This window comes from Osmerus mordax, chromosome 13 (assembly GCF_038355195.1).
Source record: "Osmerus mordax isolate fOsmMor3 chromosome 13, fOsmMor3.pri, whole genome shotgun sequence".
Lineage (NCBI taxonomy): Eukaryota > Metazoa > Chordata > Actinopteri > Osmeriformes > Osmeridae > Osmerus > Osmerus mordax.
Window position 1 is genome coordinate 15,957,131 of NC_090062.1, and position 20,618 is coordinate 15,977,748.

The following is a 20,618-nucleotide window of genomic DNA, read 5'->3' on the forward strand; positions in this document are numbered from 1 at the left end:
CACACACACACACACACACACAGGCATGTTCTCACACTTGGACACATACAGCCACACACTGTGTGGAGCAAGGGACACCAGAGTGACAGGGAAAACCTGATCCTGCCACAAAAGCACACACTCCAGGCCGACTGAGACACAATCCAGTCCAACTGACAAACATTCCAGTCCAACTGACAAACACTCCAGTTCAACTGACACTCCAGTTCAACTGACACACACTCCTGACAGACTCAAGTGCAACTGACACACTCCAGTTCAATTGACACACTCCAGTCTGACTGAGACATACCTGAAGCAGCCTATTGCTGAGAAACACTGAGCTTCATGTTCAGCTGAAGACTTTAGGACAGGTGAATAAAGGACAGGTGACCACGCTCACCATGTCTACCCCCACCAAGTCCTCTGCACACAGTTCTGTCCCTTTAAATGAAGATGACCAGTATGATGAAGATGATGAAGATGATATGACTCAGCATACAGACAGTAGACAGATATACTACATTGACATTTGTACAGGTTTTTTTTTTAAACCATAAAGAAAAATTACTTTCCTAACTTATTGACTTGCGTTTGCTCATGAAAAAGCAACAGAACGTCAGTTTATCGACTTTACAGACTCTGAGCTTCGTGGTCCATCAATCGTTTCTGCATGGCAAAGCAGAGGAAAAGGAATGTCCTCAACACACTTCTTCAAAAAGACAAATTCATGAAACGTTCACCAACAGAAAACACACAAACCCATGCACATAGTGACAACCATGTCTAATAAGTCTTGGTTCATGACATTTTATAAAACGGGTAACTCAAATCATATTGGTTCATGACATGAACCAATAGTCGAATAGTCTTAATTCCTATGCACAATTCACTATCACTCTACGTCTGAGAAAAAACTTTAGCACCAACAAACCATGAGTTAGCTAGCTAACAAAATGGAGACATTTAAGGTTAACTTCGGCCTATGGTAGTTAGTTAATTAGTTAACAAACAAAAGGTAGCTGGCTAGCAGAATGCCAAATAACGATTGAAAAATAACGCTACCCTGTGATGAAAATGTGCAGGCAGCCAGGGGGGCCTATTTTAACTTTATCTTTTTTTACATTTTATTAATAAAAACTATACATGGGAGTGTATATTACTTTCATTTTGACATACTGTGTGAACGCTTTCGAAAACCAATAGCTCACTTCAGGCCGTGATATATTAGCCTACTCTGCTTCGTGTCGGGCCGTGTCGGGCTGACCAACGCCCAACTGTGATACAAAAAACATATTTACATTTAGTCATTTAGCAGACGCTCTTATCCAGAGCGACTTACAGTAAGTACAGGGACATTCCCCCGAGGCAAGTAGGGTGAAGTGCCTTGCCCAAGGACACAACGTCAGTTGGCATGACCGGTAATCGAACTGGCAACCTTCGGATTACTAGCCCGATTCCCTCACCGCTCAGCCAACAGACTCCCCCATATACTACGGCGTGATGTGAACTATTGCTTAAATAAACCATCCTGCTAAGTATTTTATTGCTCCGTTCATAAATCAAGCCTGCCTCCCTTTACCGCTGTCTTCATATTAGCTGGAGCACAATCTGATATGTCAGTGTTGTTTTCTGATCAGTTGCATCCTTGACTTGCGTAGGCCTAGAGCCTTTATCGTTTGTGAAAATGATTTTTTGACGTGCATGTTATGAAGTGCCTGAGCTGAAACCACAGATAGCCAGTCTTAACCCTTGTGTTATCTTCGGGTCATTCTGACCCATCAGTCATTGTGACTCAACGTCGTATTGCGACAAATTTACCTCATACAAAAACAAAGTGAAGCATTTTCTTTTAACTGTCGGGCTGTCTCAGACCCCCCACATTGGAATGGTTAAAAGAAAATTATTTTTATTTGTTTTTGTATTGGGTAAAATTCGGTAAACACAACGATGGTTCGTTACGAACCTTTGGGTCATGTGACCCGAAGGCAGCACGAGGGTTAAAGCCTATTGCTGTATGTAACAGGACTGCACATCAGACAAGGCTCACTCCTTCTCCTGCTGCCGTCTGGAAATACAACCCTTCAGGAGGTGAATCTGCCCTCACTAGTTGGGGCAGGGTTAAGCTCTCATAAACGCTCTAACTGTAAAACCTTCAGAGGAGCAAGGGTCAGGTTATGTCTGGTATTCAGTAGAGCAGGGGTTCTCAACCCTGGTCCTCAGGGACCCCCTTGTCTTGCATGTTTTAGATATTTCCCTGTTCCAACACACCTGATTCAAATGAATGGACGTTAACAGGCTTCTGCATAACTAGATAACGACCCATTCATTTGAATCAGGTATGTTGGAGCAGGGAAACATCTAAAACGTGCAGGACAGGAGATACCTGAGGAAGTAGATGATAAGCAGTTCCAGACACACATCAGTTGCAGTTGACTAGAAGGCTCTGTTTGACATATGAGGAGAATGAGCTACATTTAGCCTGTCTATAATAAAGATGATAATGAAGTACCCCTATTTGGTTGATCCTAATTGTCTTCGTGTGATATTTTAATTGAATGTAAATGACTCCGACGATGAATTATCTTGGACGTGTAACTGGGTCACATATGAAGCCTGATAAACCTCCTCTGAGTGGTGGTCTACAGGGAACTTTCCCGCCATCTCCTGCACTTCAAATAAACACCTCAGTCAGTCCTACAAAAGTCTCATCTCGGATTGAAAGACTTTTTCTCCAACTCTCAAATACATGTTCGTTACCAGGCTCCTACAGAGCTCGATAACAAGCCATTTATTTGAATCAGGTGTGTTGGAGCAGGGAAACATTTAAAACATGCAGGACAGGGGGGCCCTGAGGACAGGGGGGTCCTGAGGGACCGGGGGGCCCTGAGGGACCGGGGGGTCCTGAGGGACCGGGGGGTCCTGAGGACCGGGGGGCCCTGAGGACCGGGGGGCCCTGAGGACCGGGGGGGCCTGAGGACCGGGGGGCCCTGAGGGACCGGGGGGCCCTGAGGACCGGGGGGTCCTGAGGACAGGGGGGCCCTGAGGACAGGGTTGAGAACCACTGCTAGATAGTTGTCTTCGTTATCGTTGTGGTGTGGCTCTGCTACTCTTTTAAATACGATTCCCTCCAGCCGGAGCACACATGAGCTCTGCCCTGCCGGGAGGAAAAGCTGGCATGCTGTGTAGAATGAGAGGAGTAAGTATTATAGTTATAGTTTTCGCTATCGTCCTTCGTGTGAATGGGCCTTTAAAGGGATCAACACTTTGAAGTGTTTTTTTAAGAGGTTTTTAAGAGGTTGAAGAGAGTAGGCTACACAGTAGCCTGCAGGTCAGTATAAAGCTGCACTGCTACAGCAGCAGAAGTGATGCATTTCAAACAGATTTAAGATGATGAGGTCCAAGACACATCCTAACATTCAGTTAACATCGTTCAGTAAAACACAGTACAAAGTCCAGAAGAGGAAAAAGTTTCTGTTTTGGGAAGTTGGTTTTGGCTGCTGCGTCGTCTGTTTTGCTAACCCTGCCGCAGCAGAACCAGTCAGAGACAGCTCTGCCATGACTCTTCCAGTGGAAAGGTCAGAGTAGGTTTTAGGCTAAACATTCAGCCTTCAGAAGCACAAGGAGAAAATTCAGAGCATTTGGCATGTGGGTGTAAAAGTGTGGGTGGAGGAGTGTGAAAGTGTGTGTTGTGTGTGTGTGTGTGTGTGTGTATATGAGGCTCCTGCCATTTGTCTGGTACTGACAACATGTTCTGTGTATGAACAGCAATTCACACCTTCATGCATGCACCCCCTCCCCCTCCCTCTTCTCCAGCGTCCTCATGCCACCTCTCTCCATGCATGTCTCTATGTCTCTCTCCCTCTCTCTCTACCTCTTGCCCCTCCCCCCCAGACATGCATACTCCCTCTCCTGGGTTCTGGAATGTTATAGCCCGTAAGATCTCCACACATGCAAATCATGTGACACACAAGACAGAGCGCTCTCCCTGGCAGGGCCATGGGGTTACAGTGACACCGTGAAGATAGTCCGCTATCTCTTACACATCTCCTCTTTGAGGTGTGGAAAACGCCTCTCCAGAACATCAATGGTCAGGGTCAGGGATTAATCACAGTGCCCGGAGGAGGGATCGCTGGAATGGATGTGGTTTTTCGAGAGAGGAGCGAACCTGACTAATTAGCCAGCCCGCCTGCCTGCAGCAGCCAGGTGGTTTCAGCTGTCCAGGGACTTGACTCCACTTGAACCTGCTGCCCCATCGGAGGGGCCGGGAGGAGCCTGGAGGGGCCGGGAGACGCCTGGAGGGGCCGGGAGACGCCTGGAGGGGCCGGGATTGGGCAGGGGAGTTCAGAGGGCATTGAAGTGGTTATCATCAGGCTGTCAAGCAGCCTCCTCCTGCACTCAGCCCTGCTGTGTCGTGACCAGGGGCCTGGAACTAAGCCACAAGAGCAGCAAGGTCAGGGCGCTCACATGAAAGAGTGGTGGTGGTGGGGGTTGGGGGGGCGGGGGGTTGTCATAGTGACAACATGCAGGCTTCTTATGAAGAAGTACAGTATGTTCAATGGTACGTTTTTCATCCCGTACAGCTCTGTGCTGCATTTTTTTTTTTTTTACGATCATAAACTTGCCGTGAGCTTTTGATTAAAGGCCGTGGAAAACAACACATGGTTTAAGTTTGTTTTATTCAAAACCGCCATTGTTCCAAAACTCTTTTTCTTCTGCGTAAAGGTCAGATGAATTAGTTAAGCTAAGTCTTGTTTCCCTAGCCTGTCCCTGCTCAGAAGGGGGGGGGGGGGGAGTTGTCCTTTCCTACAAGCCAGCAACTAATCAAGCCGAGTGTGCCCAAACTTCACTTTTCTTCTTCATTTGTTTAAATGCAGAAGTCTGTCATTTTCTTGGCAGGGTCAGACACACTAGTCAGCCCAGCATAACTATTTGTTTGGATTGTAAATTGTGCTGAGAAAGTAGCGTTAAAAATGCACATTCCCGCACCACCCCATCAGCCCATGAACTCTCCCCACCTCCTCCCAGGGTGTGTGTGACGTGGGCCAGGACAACCCAGAGGAAAAACAGAGAGAGAGAGAGAGGAATGGAGGAAACAGCCCCACACACACATGCCGTGAAGACAGCCTCTGGCAGCTCTGGACACGTTGCCTAGAGACGAGGTGTTGAACAGCTGTAGTGGGTCAGTGCTTCTGAGAGTAACAGGGACTCCTGATCATTGACCCCTGAGGGTGAGCTCTGCGTTCTGATTGGATGAGAGGAGCGGGATCTGGAATGAACCACTGCAGTGTGTTCTATGGGTGGTTTCCTTTCCTGTCTGCGTTCCATCAAACCAGTTCCCCCATCCTTCATCTTTCTCTAAAGGCCACCTGGATCAATATCTGTCCTATGTTCCGTAACCAACGTAAAGGTTGGGCTTTAAAAACCACTTACCTCCTTACTTTTCTCTGCTCTACACGCTGCATACTTCTCATATAATATGGAGATGAACATCGGTAGGTGAACCGTGATGACGGACGACCCAGAGGCGACCATCTGGTCCTGAGGAGACTGGCAGAGCCACACACACACACTCAGTGTCTCTCTCTCTCACACACACACACACAGTCTCAGTCTTTTTCTCTCTCTCTCTCTCACACACACACACACATACACACAAACACACACTCTCAGTCTCACACATCAGAATCAGAATGGGTTTTTATTCGCCATGAAAGTTTGCACAGACAAGGAATTTACTTTGGCAGGAGAGCCTACCTAGCCTACATACACACGAACACACACTCTCAGTCTCTCTCTCTCACACATACACACAAACACACACTCTCAGTCTCTCTCTCTCACACACACACACAAACACACACACACACACACACTCTCAGTCTCTCTCACAAACATACACACAAACTCACAGACACTCTCAGTCTCTCTCTCTCTCACATCCACACACGTTCACACAAACACACACCATAGCCCAGCCTTTACAAACACAAACCCCCACCCCCACAGCCCGGCCACTGGACACACAGGTGTTAATGTATGCAGGCGGGTCGATGTACTGCAGCCCTGTAGTATTTGGCACAGCCTCTGTAAACACAAGTCTATGTAGCCCTACGGTGTTCGGTCCCATGGTAAACAGACTGCGCTGTATTTCTCCCCTGTGTTTCCGTATAGGAATCGATGTTTCTTAATTAGCTGGCCTTTCTAAGCTGATCCTGCCTCAGCAGTTCTGTGACCCTGAGTTTGGAAAGCCAGGCTTGGTCTCCTGTTAAACCCACACCCACTCACAACAACACCAGTCCTGTTCCAACAATCCCCGTATCACAGTGTTGGACAAACCTCTCCCTCCCTCCCTCCCTCCCTCCCCCCTCTCCCTACCCCTCTCTCTCTCTCTCTCTTACAGACACACATACACACGCTTCTTATATCAATATAGCAGGAGCAACACAGGAGCGAGCACACCAATAGGAAGCGTCTCTTCTTCGTAACAGGCGTGATGACAGCCTACACACACATCAAAGGAGCCGGCTTGGTGGAACATGTTCTGAAATAGGATTGCTTGCGAGACACACTTCACACGAGTCCGTGGCCCGTTGATAAAGGAACATCAAAGGACCTGGCTGAAGCACCCGTCATCTACTCCGAAGCTGAATGTCACAGTGTGACTCATCAGGTTTCTCCATGGCGACAAGGCTGTTGTGGAGCTCCTAAGAGCGTCTGTGTTCGCCACGTCCTGCGCTCTTCGGTTGTTTGTTCTGCTCCTGTCTGACACGATCGTTCTATCCGACACACTCTGCTGGAAGTCTTTCGACGTTAAAAGATAAATACTGAGGGCTGGCACGTTTTCGTCTAAAGCAATGCTGCTCAGCCTCACAGAGACAGACTTGGACTCTAGAGAGAACTAACTGACCTGTGACGTCGTAATGCTTAAATTCCAGTACTGATGTCACAATGGTTAGGTTCCAGTAGTGATATCACAATGGCAGGTTCCCAGTAGGGGTGTCGCGATCAGAGATATATATAAAGACTATTAACTTTTTTTTTAAGTCTTTATATATATCTATGGTCGCGATGGTTGGGTTTCAATAGTGATGTCTCAATGGTTAGATACCAGGTGTGATGTCACGATTGTATGATTCTAGTAGTGATGTCACAATAGTTGGATGCTAGTAATTATGTCACAATCTGGAACCCTGACTCTTAATCCTTGGCCTTCTGACCTCGGGAAAAACCACTATACAGCACGCACACACCATTATCCCTACAGGAAATTGTGTTGGTCATTAAGCACTATTTGAGACAGCCCTTGAGGCACTATTTAAGTAATTGTGCATAATGACGTTGCGTTTGGTACATTTAGCCTACAGAATGACCGGTCATTCACAACACATTGGTAGGCTAGGGCTACAAAACAGTGGCAGCCAGAATAAAATCAGTTGGCACGGCGGCCGAAATGTTTTTAAATAACATTGCCTACCTTTGATGATCTTTACTTGAAAACCTAGTCCATTCTACTGTCTCTTTGGATGATTTGGTTAACTCCAACTTCTCATTAAAAGTTAACCATGAAAACGGCGCATATAACAAATGTGAAACAATGTCTTCCTCACTAGCGGGAACGTTACTCGCGGCTTCCATTGTGAAGTGAACGAACAACGTTTCGTTAGCTAGTTTATTAGCTTGTGATCGCGTTCCCCACAGCCGGCGGAACTTGTCATAAAGTTAGCGATAACAAAGCCCACCCATTTAGAAGGAAGATATGATTGGTCAATTTTACTGTCAATGGAAATTAGTCTTTCATTGAATTAGCCTACTATTAATCGGCCCTCTGTAAATTCATAGCTGGACCACCAATCACAGAGCATAGCACTTTCCTCCCAACAACGGAGACAGCAACATTCTGATAGGGTGACAAAAGGGGATTTTTTCATTTAACTCTTCACATTCCAACACAAACTGAATAGGCAGGATTGAAGGGGTTTATTTCAGAAACATGGTCAAATTATGAATTGATAAAATAAAATGACAACAGATTACTTTTAAATATATATTTTTAGAATATATTAGGCCCTCTCTGAGGGCCTAGATGTCCCTGAAGGTTTCCCCCCGGTCACAATGGTTGGGTTACGGTAGAGATGTCATAATGATAAGGTTATAAAAATTTATACAAATAAAATGGCTTTTCAGTACTTGATAGAACAATAAGAAATCTATTATGTCCTCGAGGTGTGTAGGTCCTCGAGTGGGCAGATTGCAGCCGATCACCTTCTCAGCAGTGCGGATGATTCGCTGCAGTCTGCTCTTGTCCTTGGCAGTGGCAGCAGCTTACCAGATGGTGATGGAGGAGGTGAGGATGGACTCAATGATGGCTGTGTAGAAGTGCACCATCATTGTCTTTGGCAGGTTGAATTTCTTCAGCAATCACATGCCTGAAACCTACTGTGGTTACTCATACTAGTGCCCTCAGTGTAAAGTAAGAATCATTTGATGCTGGGATATGCAAAACAGACAATAGAGGGGGATGCATTTCACGACAGGCTTGTTGTATTCCTTCTTGCCATGAAATGCACCCCCTGCTAACTCTGACTAGGAAAGTGTCACATGCCTGAAACTTACTGTGGTTACTCATACTAGTGCCCTCAGTGTACAGTAAGAATCATTTGATGCTGGGATATACAAAACAGACAATAGAGGGGGGTGCATTTCACGACAGGCTTGTTGTATTCCTTCTTGCCATGAAATGCACCCCTTGCTAACTCTGACTAGGAAAGTGTCACATGCCTGAAACCTACTGTGGTTACTCATACTAGTGCCCTCAGTGTACAGTAAGAATCATTTGATGCTGGGATATACAGAACAGACAATAAAGGGGGGTGCATTTCACGACAGGCTTGTTGTATTCCTTCTTGCCATGAAATGCACCCCCTGCTAACTCTGACTAGGAAAGTGTCACATGCCTGAAACCTACTGTGGGTACTCATACTAGTGCCCTCAGTGTACAGAAAGAATCATTTGATGCTGGAATATACAGAACAGACAATAGAGGGGGGTACATTTCACGACAGGCTTGTTGTATTCCTTCTTGCCATGAAATGCACCCCCTGCTAACTCTGACTAGGAAAGTGTCACATGCCTGAAACTTATTGTGGTTACTCATACTAGTGCCCTCAGTGTACAGTAAGAATCATTTGATGCTGGGATATACAGAACTATTAGGTTTGAACCATACTTCAAAAATACATTTGATTTAGTGACACAAACATATTGGGGCAATGTGGACATTTACATAAATACACCCCTTTCAGCCATCAAGTAACGTTTTTAAATACCTCAATGATACATATCTGTACACAATTTCAAGTCAATTAGAGCTTTGGTTCAAGAGAAGAGGAATTTTTAAGGTTTTCCAAAATTATCACTGTACAGGAAAATCCATCATGGCGGACCTTATGGGTCCTTGAGGATTTTTTGTTCCTCATGAAAAATGAGGCATGCACACCAAGGTTCAGAAGAATTGGAGCAATGGGGTGGAAATGCCATCACTTTGAACATTTGACTTTTGGGCGTGGCCTGTGGCGCCCCCTATGGTCCGATGTGGCCCATATTTGGTGTGGGGGTACCCACTTGGATGTAGTATCAATTTGCCAAATTAGAAAATGTATGATGAGGGACTTTTTGAGATATCGGGGCGCAAGGAGAAGAAAAATAATAAGAAGAAGAATACTAACAAAAACAACCCTCCTACCGGAGGAACCCTAATAGAACTAACAAATACAATAGGTTCCATGCTACTGGAGGAACCCTAAATATATCTTAAAGTGACCAATACACATTTTCCATCAACAATCCTAAAAAACAGTTTCCCTCTCTGATTTGAGTCCTCTGACTTACACACACCACTGACCACCTGTCATAAACATCACTTGAACCAGCTTTGCCACTCAGAACCTAGTGGGGGAGGGGTGAGTGAGTTGTGCTGTAAGCCAAATCAAATGTATCAAACTGCCACTTACCAACCTCTCCCAAGGCCACCCAATATGCAGCCTTAGGTCTCCCAACTTTTATGACTGGCACAAATGTTTATCTGGTTATTTTAGGAGACTATTCAAAGTGGGCAATTAATTAATCTATACCAAATACATTGTGTGCAATGCAGAGTTTGGCTGAATATCAGATAAAAAGTTTAGTCATAAGTCTGGAAAATCTAATGAACAAGCTAAAAGTAGTATTATTCAAAACATTTTCCTAAATGTAGTTTATTTACAAAAAATAAGTAAGAAAGTAAGCAAGTCTCTGTCAAGATTTAGAAATTTGGAAATCTTGGACAGACGTTTTTTAATGGTTCCAAAATAGGATGTCCAGGATTTTTTTTTTTTTATGTCATGCCAAAATCGCCATTGATTTTTATAAACTTTGTTTGGCCTAGATTGTAATAAACATTGAACTAGCAGCCCTTTTACTTTTTTTGCCCAAGCTCAAATATAATATGTGAGACATTTAGTAACTGATATAGAAGTTAATCATTGCATTTGGGTTTCCCAAATGAAGCAAAAGCAGGTGGCTGTTTAAACCACTTCCTTCCTCTCCCTTGGTCATGTGGTGAAAATTCTAGCCAATCAGAAAAATAACCCTGATTCAGAAACCAATCAAAAAAGGTTGAGGGCCTACCACATAGGTGAGGACTTTTGGTGAAATTTGCAGAGATGGATGCCTATGGTCATAGGGTGTCAGTTTAAGAGTTTGAAGCTATTTGCTTGTGAGGACCAGCAAAAATGTCCTCACAAAGAAAAACGTCCTCACTTTAAAGGTCTGTCAGGTTGTTGTCCTCACAAGTATAGAATTACAAACACACACACACACACACAGTTACATAAAGTTATTGAATCAATTGTAGGAAGGAGACAGGAGGGGTCAGGATGAGAGGGGTCAGGATGAGAGGAGGCAGGATGAGAGGAGGCAGGATGAGAGGAGGCAGGATGAGAGGAGGCAGGATGAGAGGAGGCAGGATGAGAGGAGGCAGGCTCAGCCGTGATACAGGAGAGGAGAGTGGGTCGATTAAGCAGCAGGAGATGGAGCCATGCCATCTCCGGCTTCAGTGCTCTCCTCACAGTCATATCTGACTTCCTGGGCCCAGACAGACAGTAAGAAGCTTAGCAGGAGCTGAGAGACTGAGCGGAGGAGGGCAGGTGTGTTGTGACTGCTGCCTCTTCTACAAGAACCACAAAACAGACATAAAAGGCTTTCTTTCACTTCTTATATTTAAGCTCCCAAACACATAAACCAGTAGGGAACATAATACTGTTTCTGGTAACACAATGCTGGAATGACAAAGCTACAATCCTTCTCCGGTCAACAGCAAGTCAGTAACAATCGATGACAAAACTCAGACATCATCCTGGAGAATGACCGAGAGCAGTGGTTGAAGTCGTCTCCAGGCTCCCAAGGAAGGCAGATCTGAAGTGAACCCCTCAAGGCTGCAGGGCTGGGAGTATGGAGCCCACACAGGGCCCAAAACCTACCCTATACCCATTACCTTCACAGTAACCTAGAGAGATGGACACATATTCATACACATGAGAAACCTACCCTGTACCCATTACCTTCACAGTAACCTAGACAGAAATTTTGGTTTACTCTTTATTTTCTTTGTCATTTTCTACCTCTATATCTTATCTACTGTATACATTTGAACTTTAACAATTTAATCTGTACTTCAGTAATCTGTTTGATGTCCCATATCTCATTACTGCACTGTTGCACTGTTATTCCTGATATTCCTATTTGCCCTAAGTTATTACTGTTTGCATTTCGGGTTAGATGCAAATTGCTAATCTAATCTTGAACATAATCAAATGTATTATATAGTGTGTACATATTCATAGAGAGAGACTGAAAGAGAGAGAAAGATAGAGAGAAAGCGTGTATGTGTGTGAGAGAGTTTGCGTATGTGAGAGTTTGTGTGTATGACAGTGTGTGTGTGTGTGTGTGTGAGAGAGTTTGCGTATGTGAGAGTTTGTGTGTATGACAGTGTGTGTGTGTGTGTGAGAGAGTTTGCATATGTGAGAGTTTGTGTGTATGACAGTGTGTGTGTGTGTGTGTGAGAGAGAGAGTCAGGGCCTCTGCAAAGCAGCTCTGTACAGGGAGGACTGTCTGGGGGGGAGGAGTTTCCATCTGATGTGTGAAGCAGCAGCACACCAACTCTGTGCGGCCCCCCTACCTGTGATGGTCACCTGGTCCCCTACCTGTGATGGTCACCTGGTCCCCTACCTGTGATGGTCCCCTACTTGTGATGGTCACCTGGTCCCCTACCTGTGATGGTCACCTGGTCCCCTACCTGTGATGGTCACCTGGTCCCCTACCTGTGATGGTCCCCTACCTGTGATGGTCACCTGGTCCCCTACCTGTGATGGTCACCTGGTCCCCTACCTGTGATGGTCACCTGGTCCCCTACCTGTGATGGTCACCTGGTCCCCGTCCCTGAGGAACGTCCTGGTCTCCCCTCCTCCCAGGTCGATGCTCTTGGAGCCCCTCCAGGACAGCTCCAGCAGGGAGCCAAAACTCTCCGGGTCCTGTGGACCCAGCAGAGAGAGACAGTCAAGAACACACACACACACAGACATACATGCTCTCTCACACACACACACACACACACATACATGCTCGCACACACACACACAGACGTACATGCTCGCACACACACACACACACACACACACACACACACACACACACAGAGACATACATGCTCTCTCACACACACACACGTACATGCTCGCACACACACACACACACAGACGTACATGCTCGCTCACACACACACACACACACACACACACACACACACACACACACACACACACACACACACACACACACACACACACACACACACACACACACACACACACACACACACACACACACACACTCACAGGTCCACTGATAGTTCCAGAGGCCAGCAGGTCTCCTGGTCTGACATTGCAGCCGTTGACTGTGTGGTGGGCCAGCTGTTGCTTCATAGTCCAGTACATATACTGGAGGGGGGAGGAGAGTGGGGAGATAGAGAGTGGGGGTTGGAGGGAGGGAGACAGAGAGTAGGGGTTAGAGAGTGAGAGGGGTAGAGCGAGGATGAGGGGGGGGGGGGAGAGTGTGGGGGATAGAGAGGGGGGTGGAGGTTGAATATGAAGTTTGACAGGATCTGTGAACACTCGATCTCCATGACCACACACCACAACTGCTCTTCCCCAAGCTCAGCTGGATGGAAACTTACCCTGAAGTTGGACTTGCATATGGTGGCTGCCTCCCTCATGCCCTCTCCTGGAGACACACAATACAGACAAGATGTCCAAATATATATGGGAGTCAGGTGGCTGAGCGGTGAGGGAAGCGGGCTAGTAATCAGAAGGTTGCCAGTTCGATTCCCCGGCCGTGCCAAATGACGTTGTGTCCTTGGGCAAGGCACTTCACCCTACTTGCCTCGGGGGGAATGTCCCTGTACTTACTGTAAGTCGCTCTGGATAAGAGCGTCTGCTAAATGACTAAATGTAAATGTAAATATATGTGAGATAGAGAGAGGGAGGATGAGAGAGAGGGAGAGAAACTTCTTTGTCGAGCATGTAAAAGCTCTAAACGGTGACTCATTGTTACCAGTGGCCTCTGGGCTTACACTGGCTCAGTGAGTGGGCACCTGTTTAATTGTATTGGAACCAAACCCATTAGTTTGTGTTTGTTTGAGTGTGTGGTGTGCATTGATTCCTGACCTTTCACTGACACAAACAAGTTAATGTTGAAGGTGTAGGCGTCGTCATGGCGAAGGTAGGGGAGGGGCTCGGGATCCTAGAACAACAACAAATGGAGACAATAAACACGGAACATTCCAGGCTCAAGCTGCCCAGAGAGTACCAGAGGGGCCCAGAGAGACCCAGGACGTCCCCAGACCCACCTGCACAGCGTTGGGCTCAGCGAAGGGCATCAGGGCCTCCATGGGGACCACCCAGGGGGAGATGGTGGTCCCAAAGTTCTTCCCCAGGAAAGGCCCAAGAGGGACATACTCCCATGCCTGGATATCTCTGGCTGCAGGACACACACATACGCACACACACACACACACACACACACCACAGGGAATGACGCCAAGGAGATGTCAGTGGAAACATGATTTGTGGTGCTCATTACAATAGAGCACCTGGTCATTTCCTGCAAGTGACATCAAAAACAAAGTTATATAACATTATAAGGCAGTCAGGTGAAAAGCCCATTTCAGCTCTCATTACCTCTCCAGCTGCATCACAACCCAGATGTATGAAAATCAGCACTACCAATCTAACCTCCCCACACTCCATTCCTACCCTGGTGGAGCTAAACTACTTCTGCTCTGTGTCACCCCACTGGGAACCTGACGATCCTGCTGTGAGGCCCTGCGGTGAGGCCCTGCAGTGAGGCTAATGCGAGGCCCTGCCCTCCTGTGTAGGCTGAACCCCTGCCCACTGGGAGATGGAACAGGAAGGACGGCCCATTGGCTACACCCTCAGCCTCCCAGACAAACTTTATAAAGAGGTTTCAATAAAATACGATAGGAGATGAGAGGAGGGGAAATATAGACTTCGATATAATTAACAGAAACTGTAAACACCAGAGAAGATAGAGTAGATTAATAGCTACATAATACTATATATAAAAGCACACAAAGCAGATGTGATTTAGTAGTCAAGCATGAAATACCACAGGAGACAGATCTGCCCTCAGAGTTGCATATTCAGCAGACACAACAGAGAGAGAGAGAGAGAGAGAGAGAGAGAGAGAGAGAGAGAGAGAGAGAGAGAGAGAGAGAGAGAGAGAGAGAGAGAGAGAGAGAGAGAGAGAGAGAGAGAGAGCAAGAAGTGGAGAACAGAAGCATGGTTATTATTATGGGATGGTGGGCCACACACAGCATCTGTGCACAACCATCATGGACTCCCCAAAAAATAAATGGAGCTTGTCTTAAACTGTGCTGCCTTTAAGTTCATAGGCAACAATCCTGTATTCCCAGGATATTGGATTGAGTCTGAAAGCTGTGATTTGGCCTGCTATCTGAACCTGTCTTCACTATGACTGAGTGAAGCCCGACCAAAACTGGTCATCATGCGAGAGCAGTTTGTGCCCTATGTGTAAACATGTTGAATTATGCTGGGCTGCCTTTTGCTACAGTCCAGGAGACCCTCTATGTGAGAGGTTTGTTCTCTATTTTACCAGGAGGGAGGGGTCAGGGCTATGGTTGGGGCATTTCTCTAAACGACTGGGTTATGTTAAGCAAATCAGATGTCTATTTAGTTCTGCATTCCATTTAAATGCAATATATTTCTGCCCTGGTTCAAATAGTCTTCCAACTCCTAGTCTGGACTGGATCAATATGGTGCCATCTGGGCCCCTCCCACAAAGAAGGGGGGGGGGGGGGGAGAAGTGAACACGGTCAAATGGAGGAAGACGACTTTCATACTGGAACACAGGAGCTGAAGAATGTTGCTTCTGCAGAGCTTCTCCTAAGATCCTCCAGGTTATCTATAATTGAATCAGCCTGTTATGTTGTGTGACTGGCTGGCAAAGGGATTTCCTCTAGGGGCCTGAGCCCTAGGACTACACATGAAGGCTGAAGGCTCCTGCATTTATAACGTAGAAGCCAATTAAGAAACATCAGGGAGAATACAGTTGGGAACGTTTGATGTTTTGAATGAATAATACCGATTGGTTTTATCGGTTTTAAAATAATGTCATCATTTGCATGTGTGTGTGTGTGTGTGTGTGTTTGGGCCTTACCACTCCAGTCGTTCATTAGCACCATGCCAAAGATGTGTTGGTGGACCTTGTCTATGGGGATGGGCTCTCCCAGACGGTTACCTCCCCCTACGAAGAAGGCCTGGTAGGACCAACAACACATCATCACATAACGGAGCACTGAGACATGTCTTGAGAGGAATTTCTTCCATAAAGTTTTGCCAAGTCTTTAAATATCAGAGGTGCTAAACAATCTTGCAATCTTACCACCAGAAAGCCACAATAGGACAGGAGTTAATTTAGTGTCTAGGAAGAGATTCCTCACACAGTCATTTTTCTTTATGTGGTTAGATATTTTTTACTTTTATATCCAGCAGGCTGGACTACTGTGACGCACTTTTCTTCACAAGACAACCACTGAAAGACTACAGCTCATTCAAACCTCTGCAGCTAGATTATTCACCAAAACTAAAAGGAGAGAACACATTAGTCCTGTCCTAACTACTTTACACTGACTCCCTGTTACCTTCAGAATTGACTTTAAGGTCCTTCTCCTCACATGCAAAGCTCTAAATGGACAAGGACCTAGCTACATTGCTAACTCTCTTACTAACTACACACCAGCTAGAACACAGCAATCATCATATGCAAGCATATTAGAGGTCACCAGAAGCAGTCATTAGAAGATTGGTGATGAAGCCTTTGTCAACTACACCCCTAAACTATAGAACACATTACCCATAAATATTATTGCAAAATGACGTTGTGTCCTTGGGCAAGGCACTTCACCCTACTTGCCTCGGGGGGAATGTCCCTGTACTTACTGTAAGTCACTCTGGATAAGAGCGTCTGCTAAATGACTAAATGTAAATGTAATATATAGTACAGTTCCTTACCATCTCAAGCTCAATGTCCAGCTGCTTGGACTGTCCAAATACAGGAGGGTTGGCTGTGTGGAGAGAACACAACAGAGCTGTCACCCATGAAAGAAGTGGCCTGGGAACTAGAACTGTGTGTCCGATCTGGCAAGGTGACTGGGTAGATGGTGTTAAGTCTGTAGATTCGGTAGAGGATGTGTTAGGTCTGTACACTAGGTAGATGGCATTAGGTATGTAGACTAGTTAGTTGGTGTTAGGTCTGTAGACTAGGTAGATTGAATTAGGTCTGTAGACTGGATGGAGGGTGTTAGGTATATGTAGACTGGATGGAGGGTGTTAGGTCTGTAGACTGGATGGAGGGTGTTAGGTCTGTAGACTGGATGGAGGGTGTTAGGTCTGTAGACTGGATGGAGTTGTGTTAGGTCTGTAGACTGGATGGAGTTGTGTTAGGTCTGTAGACTGGATGGAGGGTGTTAGGTCTGTAGACTGGATGGAGGGTGTTAGGTCTGTAGACTGGATGGAGGGTGTTAGGTCTGTAGACTGGATGGAGTTGTGTTAGGTCTGTAGACTGGATGGAGGGTGTTAGGTCTGTAGACTGGATGGAGTTGTGTTAGGTCTGTAGACTGGATGGAGTTGTGTTAGGTCTGTAGACTGGATGGAGGGTGTTAGGTCTGTAGACTGGATGGAGGGTGTTAGGTCTGTAGACTGGATGGAGGGTGTTAGGTCTGTAGACTGGATGGAGGGTGTTAGGTCTGTAGACTGGATGGAGTTGTGTTAGGTCTGTAGACTGGATGGAGGGTGTTAGGTCTGTAGACTGGATGGAGTTGTGTTAGGTCTGTAGACTGGATGGAGGGTGTTAGGTCTGTAGACTGGATGGAGGGTGTTAGGTCTGTAGACTGGATGGAGGGTGTTAGGTCTGTAGACTGGATGGAGTTGTGTTAGGTCTGTAGACTGGATGGAGGGTGTTAGGTCTGTAGACTGGATGGAGGGTGTTAGGTCTGTAGACTGGATGGAGTTGTGTTAGGTCTGTAGACTGGATGGAGGGTGTTAGGTCTGTAGACTTGATGGAGGGTGTTAGGTATATGTAGACTGGATGGAGGGTGTTAGGTCTGTAGACTGGATGGAGGGTGTTAGGTCTGTAGACTGGATGGAGGGTGTTAGGTCTGTAGACTGGATGGAGGGTGTTAGGTCTGTAGACTGGATGGAGTTGTGTTAGGTCTGTAGACTGGATGGAGGGTGTTAGGTCTGTAGACTGGATGGAGTTGTGTTAGGTCTGTAGACTGGATGGAGTTGTGTTAGGTCTGTAGACTGGATGGAGGGTGTTAGGTCTGTAGACTGGATGGAGGGTGTTAGGTCTGTAGACTGGATGGAGTTGTGTTAGGTCTGTAGACTGGATGGAGGGTGTTAGGTCTGTAGACTGGATGGAGGGTGTTAGGTCTGTAGACTGGATGGAGTTGTGTTAGGTCTGTAGACTGGATGGAGGGTGTTAGGTCTGTAGACTGGATGGAGGGTGTTAGGTCTGTAGACTGGATGGAGGGTGTTAGGTCTGTAGACTGGATGGAGTTGTGTTAGGTCTGTAGACTGGATGGAGGGTGTTAGGTCTGTAGACTGGATGGAGTTGTGTTAGGTCTGTAGACTGGATGGAGGGTGTTAGGTCTGTAGACTTGATGGAGGGTCTCTCAGGGTCTTACATGGGTCTGGTCTCATCTGGCCCGACGGTCTGCGTATGGGTGTCCCAGACACCACCACTGAAGACGCTCTGCCGTGGTAGCCCACTGGCAGCCTCAACCTGCGTTCACACACAGACACACACAAGCACACACAAACAAGCACTTCTATCAAATGTATCATCTCCCTGTCGGTCATCTTTGAGTCTAGCAAGTAACCATACAGCAAATAAAACTATTAACGGTCTAGTTGGAATGAAATCAGGCGTTGGCTCACCAGTTGGGCATCAAGGCGTTCTCCTTCCCTCTGAACATGATGCCCACATTAGTGGCATGGTCTTTGGAGGAGTAGAAATCCGTGTAGTCACCTGGGTGGAGAACCATGTGTGTAGGAATGTGTGTGAAAGAAAGAAGTCAGGAGGTTAGAGAGTGTGTTTTTGTACAGAATATATCTTAGGCGGCACCACAAGCACTGCTAGGTTTAGGCTGTTCAGTAGCACCCCCTAGAGTTGATCTCCCATTTAAAAAAAACACTTTTTCTATTCCACTTGACTTGGCACACAGTGGGACCTCATGTAGCTACATGAATTGGGTTTAAGATTGAATCAAGAACTATGACATGCACTGGCAAGCATGTTAAGAAGTCGAACCTTTCTCTAGAGGACCTCTGACAGGATAGAAGATATATAATCAAAAAGGTTAAATCAGCTTCAGAATGGGATGTGATGGATGAGGGGCACAGGAAGTGGTTAACTACAAACAGGAAAAGCTCACCTATCTCAGCAGGAAGATGCATCTTGACTGAACTCAGAGGCACAAATGCTCTGGAAGACAAAAGCACAGAATAAATGTGAATGTCAAAGTGATTAGCCAATCTGCCCTAATTTAAAGCACGCACGCACACACACACACACACACACACACACACACACACACACACACACACACACACACACACACACACACACTACAAAATAGCATCATAATAACCATGCATGGGTGTCAAAAGAACATACATATACTGTTATTTATTTATTCATGTCACTTGATGCCGGTCTCTGTAGCCTAAATCATTATGTTCTCTGTAAATTATCATTATCAAAGTACAACAAATAAATAAATTAAACATTTCCAGCTGGCAGGGGAAACCTGGAGGCTCACCTGCTCCGTAGGTTGGCGTCATCTCTCAGCGTGGTCTCGTTAGCAGACAGCAGCGTTTGCACGGTTCTGCGGGCTTCTCGCCAGGCCTCATGACCGACACCCATAAACGCATTCAGGGTCGGCTGGAAGGAAGATGCACATTAGTCCAGAGAGGTTGCCGAGTGAATTAGAAAACCGTCAAATAAATCGATTTTGAAACATTGTGTTTTCATTTGTCACGTATTATGTTGTTTACAAATCAATAGCAATTCTCAAAGATAGGTTTAATCCCTGGGTCAACAACTTTAATACACTTTATTTTGCTCAATACCGATGAGTGAAAGGAAGGCAGACACGCAACGCTTGAAGACTAATAAGGCCTCGTTGTGAATCAATCAATCAATCAGCTATTTTGTTTCAAAATAAAGAAGGCGCAATCTTATTACCTGGTCGAACACATCCTGGCGTGCGAACAGGCAGGGTCCATTGAAGAATGACTTAATCACACTCAGGTCCAATACCTGATCTCCAATAGCAACACCAATTCGATGTCTGGGCTGAATGGACGCAAAAACACATAGGCTATAATAACTTCAGGACACACCCATTAAACCACTTTCATGTCAAAAGTTCAACAGAGTTTCATACATTAAGTTATATACATTGGTTATCCTATTGAAAGTATCTCTCCAAAGTTTGCAGTCGACGCACTTTCAGACTGCCGGTGATAGACAGGTAAACAATAATCAAGAGCTATCAGTTTGCTTACATTATCCGGTGTGGAAAACACTCCGTACGGTAAATTATGGTAGGAAAAATCTGAATTTTCGTCAACTTTTACGAAAGACATTTTCAAGTTGCAGTTGTACTCCGGGATACTTTTCAAAGTAAGCAGCAGAGTGAGTAAACGCTTCCAGATGTTGACCGCTGCCATTGGACAGGAGCGCCTCCTACTAAGTGATCCAGCGACCAATCACGCACTCCGTTTCATATCCACCCTTTTCACGAGCTCAGAACATAATCCAAAACAGCTTGAGGAATGACTCAGCGATACTCTAGTAAAACTGATTAACCCACTGTGTTTAAATTGACGTAGTTCTCCAAAAGACTTTACCTGAAATTAGAGATCGTGTAAAAAACGTGTTGCCCATGTTGTTCTCAGACCTCCCTTTTGTGTGTGACTAGAATCTAAATGTTTCGGCCA

At 45.9% G+C, this 20,618-nt stretch overlaps 1 protein-coding gene across 1 annotated transcript; it reads right to left on the reverse strand.

The window, feature by feature from the left end:
• Nucleotides 1-11,226: 11,226 nt before the first annotated feature.
• fah (fumarylacetoacetate hydrolase (fumarylacetoacetase)) lies at nt 11,227-20,354 on the reverse strand. Its single transcript, XM_067248909.1, has 14 exons — nt 20,184-20,354; nt 19,861-19,971; nt 19,436-19,557; nt 19,049-19,098; nt 18,552-18,642; nt 18,299-18,396; nt 16,626-16,678; nt 15,772-15,871; nt 13,922-14,052; nt 13,740-13,815; nt 13,250-13,296; nt 12,912-13,013; nt 12,431-12,548; nt 11,227-11,524 (listed from the first exon to the last, which is right to left on the reverse strand). The coding sequence occupies exons 1-14, from the start codon at nt 20,346-20,348 to the stop codon at nt 11,448-11,450; spliced, it is 1,341 nt and encodes a 446-aa protein (XP_067105010.1). The 5' UTR covers nt 20,349-20,354; the 3' UTR covers nt 11,227-11,447.
• Between the last annotated feature and the right edge of the window lie 264 nt (nt 20,355-20,618).